This window comes from Heterocephalus glaber, unplaced genomic scaffold (genome assembly GCF_053883595.1).
Source record: "Heterocephalus glaber isolate CG9 unplaced genomic scaffold, H.glaber_assembly_v1.0 deba00001608, whole genome shotgun sequence".
Classification (NCBI taxonomy): domain Eukaryota; kingdom Metazoa; phylum Chordata; class Mammalia; order Rodentia; family Bathyergidae; genus Heterocephalus; species Heterocephalus glaber.
Window position 1 is genome coordinate 16528467 of NW_028258379.1, and position 12498 is coordinate 16540964.

At 50.3% G+C, this 12498-nt stretch overlaps 1 protein-coding gene across 1 annotated transcript in view; it reads left to right on the forward strand.

The window, feature by feature from the left end:
• Esrrb (estrogen related receptor beta) overlaps window positions 1-12498 on the forward strand; it is a 108102-nt gene that overhangs the window by 82598 nt on the left and 13006 nt on the right. Inside the window, exons 4-5 of the mRNA XM_004837148.4 lie at window positions 9266-9376; window positions 9887-10048. Coding sequence (XP_004837205.1) covers window positions 9266-9376; window positions 9887-10048 — 273 coding nt within the window. The remainder of the gene's footprint in view (window positions 1-9265; window positions 9377-9886; window positions 10049-12498) is intronic.

A 12498-nucleotide genomic window follows, 5' to 3' on the forward strand; every position in this document is an offset into this window, starting at 1 on the left:
TTTCCTGTGCCCTGAGCTGGGAGCCCGCAGGCACCAGGGGCATCGGCCAGGTTGTGGGCAGGGGCAGATACAGGGGCAGTTACAGCTGCAGCCACAGGAGGTGCCTCTGTCTTGGGCTGAGCAGGGCAGTACCTGAGCTCTGGTGGGCATTATTGAGGCAGCACCTGTGTAGGGGCTGTGTGCTCATGGGACGAAGGTTTAGCCTCTCTGAACCTTAGGTTCCTGAGGACTTTGTCACTACACCAGTCCCCTGCTAATCATACCTGTAGGGATGCATCTCTTCTTGGAAAAGCAGTTCATGTACACTCCACTGCCTTCAATAGGCAAGTGAAAGGCTGGAAGGTACTATTGAGTGCCTACCGTGTACCAAGCCCTCTGCTACATGTGTCAGTGTTTTATGTTGTTTAATTCCACTGCCCTTAGGTGAAATTTTGGTTTTTTTTTGTTTGTTTGTTTGGTGCCGGAGATTGAACTCAGGACCTTGTGCTTTCGAGGCAGGCAGCAGAACCACTGAGCCAAATCTCCGGCTCGGTGAACTATTTAAAAGAATTGTTTTTTTCTTTTCTTTGGTACTGGGAATCAAACTCAGGACCTTATGCTTGCCAGGCAAGTGCGGTGCCACTGAGCTACATCCCTGGCCCTAAATCAGTTGTTTTTAATGGTACTTTAATGGATTAAGCCCAGGGGCACTCTACCACTGAGCTACTGCATCCCCAGCCCTTTCTGTTTTATTTTGAGACAGAGTTTCCCTAAGTTGCCCAGGCTGGGCTGGGATTACAGATCTGCACCATGGGTTTTTTTCCCCATTGCAGGGATCGAACTCAGGACCCTGTACTTGTGAGGCAGGCTCGGCACCACTGAGATAAGTCCCTGGTCCTTCTGCACCACTGTTTTTAACATTTAACATGTTTTTCATTGAGATACTGCAGTGGTGAGGCCTAGTTGTCAACTTGATGGCCTTGGGAGCTGCGTAGGGCCTTCTGGGTGTGTACGGGCAGGTCACAGATGTATGTCCTTGCCCGCTGTTCCCCTGTTCTGCTTCCTGGCCACCATCACCTGCTTCTACCCTGATCCTGCTTTGGAGCCAACCGATGGCACCTCTCAAACGGACCCAAACCAAACCTCTCCTCTAGGTTGTGAGTGTCGAGTATTTTGTTCCAGAGACTAGAAAGCTGCCTAATACAGATACCATTCACCCAGTTAAAGTGTATACTTTGATGGGCTTTGGTGTGTTACATTATTTTATGTGTGGCAAAATATGTATCACATAGAATTTGCCATTTACAAACCACTTTAACTGTTCAATTCAGTGGAACTCAACTCCACAGCATCCTGGAACCTTCGTCACTGTCTCTTCCCAAACCGTTCTCACTCGCAGTGGGAACAGTGCACCCACCACCCCCATCCCTCCACCATCTCCAGCTTACTTTCTGTCTCTGAATTGAACCACCCCAGACGTCTTACGGAAGTGGGACTGTACATTTGTCCTTTTGTACCTGGCTTATTTCACCAAGCATAGCGTTTTTAAGATTCATCCATATTGTGGCAGAACATTATTTCTTTTTATGGCTAATATTCCATTATATGTATGCACCCCGTTTGTTCATCAGTCTATCTCTTGATGGCTGCTGCGGTTTCCAGTGGCTCCCAACAATAATGCTGGCATATACATGTCTGCTCAAATCCCTGCTTTTAGTTTTCTGGGGTATATACCTATGAGTAGAATTCTTGGATCCAATGATATTTCTGCTTAGCTTTTCAAAAAACACCAAACTTTGTTCCACCCACAGGTATACTATTTGACTTTTCCACTAGTATTTTTTTATTTTTATTTTTATTTTTTTAGGCAGGGTCTCTCCCTTTGTAATTCAGGCTGGCTCTGAACTCACTAGCCCAGGCTGGCCTCAAACTCACAGCGATCCTCCTGCCTCAGCCTCCTGAGTGCTGGGATCACAGGCATGTGCCACCACACCTGGCCACTAGTATTTTTTTTAAGTTTTTAATTAAATGTTTTATTTTGGGACTGTCATACACTCATTTGCACTTATAAGAAATAATACAGAGAGGGCCTCTGTTCCCTTCACCTAGTTTCCCCTGGTGATAGCATCTTGCAAAATTAAATACAATAATATACAACCTGAACATTAACATTAGTATCATCGAGATATAGAATATCTCCAGGGATGAAGTATTTTAACGATAATATTAGTTAACATTCAATTGAACACTTACTATTTGCTGTCTATGATGCTCTAAGCACTAAAATATTGACTTATTGAGGATTAAATTAGTTAGCGTCCCTGTGAAGTAGGCTGTTATTGCCCCCATTTTATAGATGATGAAATGGAGGCATGCAGTGGCAGGGGGCGACTCACGATCACTCGGGTAGCCAGAGTGGTCAGGGGTGATGTCCAGATCGGATCCTGAGTCTATGGTAGTACTTCTTCCTTCTTATACTCGAGTTATAAGATTTAGGGGTGCCAGTTATGTTGGTGCTTGGGAGGCTGAGATGGGAGGAGTCTAAGCTTGAGGCCAGCCTGGGCAATTTAGCAAGACCCTGTCTCAAAATAAAATTTTTAGAAAGGGCCTGGAGATGTAGCTCAGTGCTAGAGTGTGGCGAGTGTGAGACCCTGGGTTCACTCCCCAGTACTGCAAAGATTTAGGGGTTCCTCCCATTGGCAAGGGAGGGGTCACACTTTATGTGGTCTTGGGCTCGCTCTCAGACTCCATAGCATCGTGCATTCCAGTGATTGGCCGAGCTTTTGTATTCATGAAACACTTTAGAAAAATTAAATTTTTGATCTGCACGTATTAAGGGATTAAATAGTATTCACCAGTGGTTAAGTAAAGGCTATATATTTATTACAGTATTTGGATATCTGTGACACTTTACACAGTAGCATTATTAATGGTTTTTTTATACTCTGAAAGTACCAATGAAATGATAAGATCTAATAATCCCAGACAGTAATTGTAAGTTAATGAGTATTTTAATTGTGCTTCCTGACTCTATAAGTTTTAGAGATTTTTCTAATACATGGACACAAACAGTAAGGCAAGTCCACTTCAAGTCCAAGACTCCTTTTGCTGGGCAGTGTAGCATGCACCCGTGGCCCCTCACTCAGGAGGCTGAAGCAGGAGGATCAGAAATTTGAGGTCAGCTTAGACTACTTAGTGAGACTCTATTGCCAAAAAAAAAAAAAAAAAAAGACTTTTATCCCCACCCAGTTGGTGTTGGGAAGTCATATCCTAATTTAAAAAGTAATTGCCCTGTCTATCAATGAGTGAAAATTGCTTTCTGTTGCAAGTTATGGACCGCCTGACAGCTAGTGGCTTAAGCACGATAAATAAAGTTGATTTCTCCTCCTAACAAGAAGTCTGGAGATGGGCAATTGCTGGCCTTGTGTGTTCTTCTCAGCCGCAGCATCGAGGACTTAAATTTTTTGTTTTTGTTTTTTTCCTCTTATGTTCTTTTGTATCCTCAGATGCTGCCTCATGGTTACAAGGCAGTTGCCACAACTCTAGGCTTTGCCTTCCAGGTCAGAACAGACATGCCATAACAATTGTAACAAATGTGTTTGTTCCTTTTACCAAAAAGGCAAAACCATTCCCAGAAGCCCCACCATGAACTTCCCCATACAAGCCATTGGCTGGAAACAGGCCATTTGCCCAGCCCTCACTGCCAAGGAAGCTGGGGTATGGGGAGCGGAAATGTTGGGACTGGCTAGGACAGGTTGCCTCCACCAACCAAATCGAGATTCTGTTGAGGTGGAAGGGAAAGAAAGGAAAGGAAGGGTAATAGACAGCTGTAATGTCTGTGGGATCCAGGCTTCTCATAGAACTCAGGGCGGGGACCCAGTCCATCCATTATCTCTCAGGAAGGGACTTCTTTATTAAAAATGTGAGCAGCTTACTTAATAAAACACATACACACTCGTGGGTGAGAAGTAGAAATGTAGCTGACCAGTGTCTGTCTGGGCACTGTGTGGAGGGATCCACACATCTGCCTTTCACATTTCTGCCTTTGAACAGCTGATGCTTCTCAGTTCAGAGCAGAACATACCAATAAAGACAGCTGTGTAGAAGGCAAGCCGGTGACTGGCTGGAAACAGAGGGTGCTTGTCCATGGAAGGAAGAGCCCAGGAATGTCCACATGCATAAAGGATGGTGGTGTGGACAGGACTTGTCTTGAGTTGTCTTGCGTGGATGGCAGGTAGAGTGTGATCCAGAGATGGACTTGAGCTTCCTGAGGATGCACCACTTTGAGGGAGGGGAGCTCTGGAGGCCGGCAGGACAAAGAGCAGCTGTGGAAGGCAGGGGCCCTGAGGGTCCTGTTTCCCAGCTCTGAGGGGCATTGTTCCGAATGGGCACGTTATCAGGCCCTTGACAGCCAACCACAGGCCGGTGCCAGGCTCAGCCCACAGGGAGAAGGGAAAGTCCTAGCCCAGGATGTGCCCAGGTCCACTCAGGGGTGGCACACACTTGCTTGGGGGAGTGGGAGTTGTCCTGCTTCTGTTGTCACTGCTGTCATAGAGAATGAGCTGAGGGGACACAGTTGGTGCTGACCCTGCCAGGGTCTGGAAGGCTTCTCACTGAGGGGCTGAACCCTCAGATAGCCACTGCCCTGGGAAGCACTGTGGGCAGGAGGGACAGGGCCCTCCCTTTATGTGGAGGCCACTGTTCCCTACCCCAGGTCTGTGACCCTCACCCTCAGTGATCACAGGCAAACCCTGACTGGGACAGGAGTGGAGGAGTGGAGGAAATATAGCTGGCCTGGGCCGTGTCCCTAAGAACCCACTGTGTTGATAGCCAAAGGGCATGGAGGGAAAGAGCCCGTGGTAGCCTGGGGACCAAGTGCCAGGTGACTGCTGAGGCACAGGGTGGAGACGCCACCCAGGCCAGCTGGAGCTGCCTTGCCATGAACCATTTTATTATTGGTCGTCACCACTGCCTCCTCTCCATGCATGATGGCAAAACTGAGGCCTGAGGGCCAACTCAGCAAGAGCCCGCATTCTCCCGAGAGACACGGGTTGGCCTGGAACCCACCTCTGGTCCCCTGCCTGGAGCGATTAGGAGATGTGCCCAGGGTGGGGCGGGGAGAACAAACGCTGCACACCTGGCTCCAGTTGTGCATGATCAAACCCCACAGGCTCTCTCTCGCTCTCTCTCTCTCTTTTTTTCAGACAAAACAAGCTGATAATTGATAATGTTTATTGATCAGCACCATTGACCACTAGGCTGTAAAGATCTGGAGGAGAAAATTTAGAGGAGAGTTTTTCTTTGCCTTCTCCTGGAAAGTCATGCATTGGGATGGCAAGGAACTTCATTACTGGCTCTCATATTAGGCAAATGACTGAATCTCTCCAAGCCTGTGTTTTTTATTTGTAGAATGAAGAACAAAACAGCTGCGTTATCTCTTTGGATTAAATAGGGTGATGCGTACCTCTGTCCTGTGAATTCTATCATTCGTTTAGACATTATTTATTAGTACTACATTTGGAATACATGATGAACACATTCATCATGGGACATTATTGTTATTGTTAATGTGACTTAACCAGAAAGCCTTAGAATAAGGATGGTGATAAGAACAGCACTAATTCCTATGTCCTAAGCACCCAGTGGGTACCAGGTACCATGGCAGATCCTAGCGGAAGCACCCTGGCCTTTGGGGGCCCTAGGGGGTAGATAGGGGAACCCTAGGAGCTCCTGGAGCACCCCCAGCCTGTTGTGGAGCTGGGGAGGAAAGAGGCACAGCCATTTATATATTCGTCACCAAGGCTCGGGTCCTGTACTGGGTCAGAGAACATTCCAGAAGGAGGCACGGGCAGACTTGGCAGCTGCCCATCTCCTTGCTTTGTTGAGCAATAGATGTTTAAATTTATTAATCAGTGTATTATTTATTTTACAGTACTGGGGATTGAACCCAGGGCTTTTGCACTGAGCTACATCCTCAGCTTTTTTTTTTTTAAATTTGAGACAAGGTTTCATTAAGTCATTCAGTTGCCGAAGCTGAGCTCAAACTTTCCGTCCTCCTGCCTCAGCCCCCAGAGTGCTGGGATGATAGGCACACCCAGCTTGGTTTTATTTTTTGTTGAGTAGTTCTCTCTCTGGCTGACAGACACCTGGGTGAGGCTTGGCTGGTGGGGACAGAGGGTTTGTGAGACTTGGCTGCTCGGAGAGAAGGGGCAGGGCTCCTCCTGGACTCAGGAGTGAGAAGACACGTTGCACCCTGCACAGATAAATTGCTCGGTAGGTGGGGGTCCTCACTGTCCTGTATGGCTGAGGTTTGGATTTTCACCTTGGTCTTGTCACCATTTCGAGGGGAGTAAACTTCAGTTAGTGAGGGCTTTGGCTCATAGGCAGGGGTCTTCTATGTAGATGTGTTGCGGGGTTAGGACAGAAACTCTTCCACTCAGGCAACTTCCCCAAAGCCTTGGGAGAGTAATCCTCCTTCCTAGCTTGTGAGTCTGCTCCTCCTGCCCTCACTGCAGGAGGCAGGCTTGTGCCAGGTGGGATTCAGCTGTCCCCAGAGGCCCAGGGTGCTGCTGGGATGCCCTAGAGCCCAGGGCCCTGACCCAGATTCCACAGCATGTACCAAGCCCCTTCCCAGGGGCCGATTCTGATTCTCCTGGGCAGGGCTTAGACACTAACACTTCCAGCAAGCCCCAGAGATGGTCCATATTCAGGCCACACTTTGAGACGAGAGGCATCAGAGACTGCCTGACACTCTCTTCCTGTAGGTGCCCATCTGATGCCCAGGGCTTCAGCTCTGCCCTGGAGCTTTCCTTGGTCACCAGCCAGCTTAGGCAGGGCCAGGGAGGCAGGCAGGAAGTGCCAGGGAAGCCTTACGTGGCGGCTGGTGGACCTGACCAAGGCCTGACTCCACTGACTCTAGAGCTTCTCCCAGCAGTCGCCTGCTCAGGAGCACAAGCACTTGGTGCTTCCTTCCCTCTCTGAAACTGCTTTTTGCACATTTTGCTCTGTGACAACCATTTCTAACCCTAAAAGCAGAAGGGCGACGGGGTTGCTGAAGGCTCCTCAGAGGCTAAGGACCATATTTCATGCTGGAGAAGAGCCTGGAGCGCCCAGGAGCAGGAAGTGCGGTAACCAGGACTTGGAGCTGCCCATACCCTCTGAGGGAGGGCTCTGTTGTCCAGTTAGTCCTCACCTATGGATGTGCCTTTGTAAGCTGGCTGCGTTACAGGGTCAGCTCTGCCTTCCCAAACAGCAAGGAGATCCCAGACCTCTCAGACATCCAGTGGGGGTGGGGCACAGTCCCAGACCAGATGACCCCAGTATAGGAGTTACCTTTAAATAGAAATCACGGGTGGGATCCCTCCATTGAAAAAAAAAAAGTTCACTATAGCTATGTGCAGTACCAGGTACAATAGTGCTGGGTTTATGGGGTAAAAATGATGTTGCTGATGCAAGTCCTGAGTAGTAACTAGCCCCAAAGAGAGTCCCTTCAGGTGGTGTGAGGGTTCTGTGGGCTCCCATCTTTGTCCTCTAGAGGAGGAGAGGGGCTGGAGCCCTTAGCTGGATGGGCGTAGGTGTCCTCAGCACTCCTCATCCTGAAGTTCCTCAGGGCAGTCAGTGAGCAGTTAAAGGAACTGTCTCCGCCCACTGCACAAACAGTCATTTGACCTTGCATTGTTGTCATTGATGTAGGAGACTTCCTCTTGTCCCAGGTACTTGGACAGGTACTACGAACTACATAGTAGCTGTGTAGCCTATCAAAAAACAAGAAAATCACCCCTGGTGTGAATAGGATCTAAACCATGGATTCCATTTCCATATTTCCCCCAAAATAAGGCCTGCCCAGAAAGCAAGTTCTAACATGATTTTAGAGGAGACATCCCCTGAAAATGAGCCCTTGTTTTCTGGGTAGATCTTATTCTGGGGGAAAGAGGGATAGTTACGGTCACTCCGGCTTTCTCTTGTTTCTCCTGGAGAAAGACCTGACCCTGGGGCTGGGGACAAAGAGGCACAGGACTCGGGGAAGGACTCTCGCTGCTTCTCCTGCAGGCCCATGGCTTCCTCAGATCTGGAAGTGTGAGTGTGTGGGCAAGAGGCAGGCTGGGCCCTGTGTTGAGCTGACTGGACCTCTGAGGGCAGTACTTTGGACCTTTGGGAAATGAGAGAGGCCTGGGAGGCGAGGGAGCAGCTGTGCTTGCCTTCTCAGAACTCTGGTCTTTGCCGCTGACTTTTATGTTTCACCAAGGCCCACTTCATGGTCAAGAGAAGAGCTGTTCATGGTTGCTCAAGTCTAGGAATCCAAGAAGGGGCCTTGCTTTAGGGCTGGCCCAGGAGAGCCTGAGACACAAAAGCAGAAGTGGATCCCAGGCCACCAGGGACCCCAGCACCATCCTTCTACCCCACTGCCCGCTCTGCTTCTCTGTCCTGCCCTCTGGCTCCTGTGTTAGTTCTCGTCAGTTGGTGGCCAGTGTGAGCATGTGTGCCTTTGGGTGAGGCGCCCACCCGAAGGCTCCTGTCCTCGATTTGTGGGTGGGAGGTATCTGTCTAGGCAGCAGGAGCTGCAGATGGGGCCGGCTTCTGGAAGGCCGTAAGGGCACATCGTCCGTGACAGGGCTGTCTCCGGCGATAACAAGGCCCTCACTCCTGGAAATGGATGTCAGTGTGGAGTAGCCCCCATAGCTCCTAAACCTGCTGCTGAGAGATCTCTAGGCATGGGTTTCCCAAGGGTGGCCAGGACCGCCTGTGTCCCCATCCTGGCGGACACTGTGAAACACTCTAGAGCCCTCTTCCCAAATCTCAGTGGGTGGGACTCAGATATTGACATTGGTAATGATAACCCACCCCGATGCTGCTTCTGTGGAAAGTCTGAAGGTGGCGTTCATCTCTTAGCAAGTGCCCGCCCACGCAGGGCCGCTGCACAAGTGGACTCCTCCCTCCCTGGACACCAAGTTGACTTAACACAAACGCACTGTGACTTCTCCCCCCACCACTTGGTAGAGGGCTTTGCTGTGTTTTCAGTTTTGGAGGCACAAAGACCCCTGAGCTGGAGGTTGCCCTGGATGGGTTTCAGGAGGGTACTGCTCCAGAGAGGCAGGAGCAGTCCTGGGCAACTGCCCTGGGGCCTTACTCTTAGATGATTGTTTCAGCATTGTCCAGCCACCTTTCCTGAGGCTGGCTGTGTACGGATGACCCTGAAGGGCTCAGTCAGTGCTGAAGTTCTGATCAGCACTAGCAGCCCTGGTGATGTTGACCGCTCCTGACACTGTCTTCCTTTCCTCCCTAACAGGTGTGCGCCTTGACCGAGTGCGTGGAGGCCGCCAGAAATACAAGCGACGGCTGGACTCTGAGAGCAGCCCATACCTGAGCCTACAAATTTCTCCACCTGCTAAAAAGCCAAGTGCGTACCAGGGGATTGTTTGTCCCTTTCCCAGCTTCTGTACCTGGAACATCCGGCGTCCTTTAGGGAAGTGCCGTCTCCCCACCACTGGGTCATGGGACATTGTGGATCTTGGGGAGGGGACATTAGTGCCTGGCATCGTTGCCCAGCTTCACTTCCAAGGCCTGAGCACATGGGACGGCACAGGCTGTGACTCCATGTGAAGCGCAGCCCTAAGAAGCCACAGGCCCCGCCCAGCAGCAAGAGCCTGCTCCCCTCCTCCCCCACCCCAGGGTACTCTGCAGGTTTCTCCCAAGAGATTGCTTAGGCAACTCTCTTGGAGGGGATCTCCCAATAGCCCGAATCACTGCCACCTGCGACTTTGTGGTGTTGAATGGGCAGGGAGATTCTGGCCACATTGAACCTTCCTGGGGTTGTTAGGAACCTGATTTTTCTTCCTGACCACCCCAGGCTCCATGCTGCTTGATCCCTCTTTGCCCAGGCATTTACCTTTCTCTCCGGTCATTGCAGTGACCAAGATTGTCTCATACCTACTGGTGGCTGAACCAGACAAGCTGTATGCCATGCCTCCTGCCGGCATGCCTGAGGGGGACATCAAGGCCCTGACCACCCTGTGTGACCTGGTGGACCGGGAGCTCGTGGTCATCATTGGCTGGGCCAAGCACATCCCAGGTGAGTCATGAGGCTGGGGGAAAGTGTGGCCATGGGCTGTCGGCCAGACTCCTCAAGGCCTGCCATGGCTGTGGTCCTGATGCATGGCACCCAGGCGGCCTAGGAGATCCTCGAAAGCCTGTTCCTCCTTGGGGTCCTTGACTCTCCTGTGGGATTGGAGAGGAGTGAGTGTTTGGAAAGCCCAGAAGTGCTTATGAGCTGCTGTGGGCTCTAAAGAACCACTTCTCATTCTGGAAGGAGCTACGAAACAAGTTTCCTAAGGGACAAAACAGGGTAGGGTTTCCCTATAGGCCTTTCTGGACTATGCTAGAAACAGCTTGCTAAAAGGATTGGCTCTCTTTCGTTATCTAGAGGCAGGCACAGAGGAGCAGTTAAGAGCATGGAATTGTGGGGCCAGGGATTTAGCTCAGTGGTTCCGCCGCCTGCCTGGCAAGCACAACGTCCTGAGTTAAATTCCTGGTACCAAAAAAAAAAAAAAGCATGGAATTAGGAATGAGATTGGAAGGGAAATTCTGGGTCTACAGCTTACTGGCTGTGTAACCCTGGGCAGGTCCCCTGACCTCCAAACTGTGAGTTAAGAGCACCTGCTTTGTGCGGAGCCCTGGGCAGTTGCATGCTCACTGTTTCCCCTGCCTGTTCTCTTACAGCACCTACTGCTCTGTTTGGATTCCATGATCTAGGAGCATTTCTGTTGTCAGAAGTTTATGGAATGTGCTTTAGGCCATATGGGCTTCTCCACACTCCATGTGGATCCAGACCCCACTCTTAGTCTCTTTTGGTCTGGGTAAAGGTGTGAGCTCATTTTTATTTTTGTAGACACGGATGCCTACAGATTGTTACACTGCACAACCTTAGGAACCTTTCTCCTTTGCTCCAACAACCTGGCTCGGTGTGGTGGAGACATCCTGTTACTCTTCTGGCAGTCACACCCCATCCCCAACCCTATGGATCCTAGTTCTAACTGTGTGACATGGGACAGTTTATCTTCCGGTCTGCAGATCCTGTTTTTGTTTGCCACACCCTGGAAGATGAATACTGCATGCATGACGCTATAGCAAAAGTGTCTGGGATGTTAAATGCCAAAGCCCACAGTTGCTTAAGTTGAATCAGAAAAGTCCTGTGACACCTTGTGTGTGCAGTTTACAGGAAGGAGCCTTCCTGTGGACAGGGCCTTGCAGAGAGAATGGGTGGCCTGGAGGTGCTGTTGGCTGCCACCTGGCTGGTTGGAAGCCTAGGGGACTTCCTGGTGGCCCCTGGGTATTCTGACTTGGAAGTGGGCTCGCCAGGGGCCCAGCCAGTGTGCCCGCACTAAGGAGCTCAGCCTCTTAGGGATTACACACTCAGTAGTTTCTGAATCTGCCCAGTGCTGGCTCAGCACACATGTGGGGTCAGGCCACTGCTAAGACACCTCAGCCTGGATTGCTCCACTAACCCAGGACCAAATTGGGTACAGCTACCCCTGTCCTGGCCCGCTCTCCTGTTTCCAGTGGAGTAGATACTACATCCTGGGGATGGCTCAGGAGTGGCGCCTGGCGGTCCCCTGGGTCACTGCTTCTTCCTTCCATCACGCCACTCCTATAACATCTCCAAGGGAAGGGACAGGACCACGAGACCCTATCTCTTTGCTCCTGTTCTTCTATCTGTGCCCAAACATGAGGGAGAAGCAAAGCACAGTGGGTGCTGGGGACATAGACTTTGGAGTCAGCCAGCCTGGGCCCCCATCCTAGCTCTCTTCTTACTGGCCTTGTGCAAGATGCTTAATTTTTCTAAGCTTCAGTGTCCTGATCTGTGAAATGGGACTTCTATTAGAGCCCTGCTTGGGAGATTGCTGGAAAGATGCAGCCTGCTCAGTGGGTACTTGATAAATGCCAGACTGTTGGCGTGGGTGGCGTTGTTACCAGTGATAAAAGCCTTCTTTTCCACCATCATTTCTCTTCATCCAAAGCTGAATTCCTTTGTCTGTCTCAGATTGTAATTTGCTTATTTTGCATAAATCTGCATGCTGAATTATTTGGGCCTGACCTTCCAGTGTTTAAGGTAAAATTAATTAATAAAATCTGCCACTGTGTGTACACCTCATATTAAGAGCGATGACAGGGCCAGGGATTTAGCTCAGTGGTTTTGCCACCTGCTGCGCAAGCGCAAGGACCCGAGTTCGATCCCCAGTACCAAAAAAAAAAAAAGAGCAATGACATATCAAGTGCCTCATATCTTTAAACAAATAACTTAATCCCAGTAGATGCCAAGCTCATCTGCAGACAGGCTCAGCGGCCCTGGGAGAGGAAGAGAGAGAGAAGGCTGGCTAAGAGGGTGCACAGAGCTGGAGCCCACCCTAAGGCCTGGGCTGGCTCCTGTGCCTTCTGGTTCTGGGACAGACAGAAAGGACTGGCCACTTCACTGCTCAGAACTAGAGCTCTGAGGAGGCCACTGTCCTTAGACAGAGGGGACCA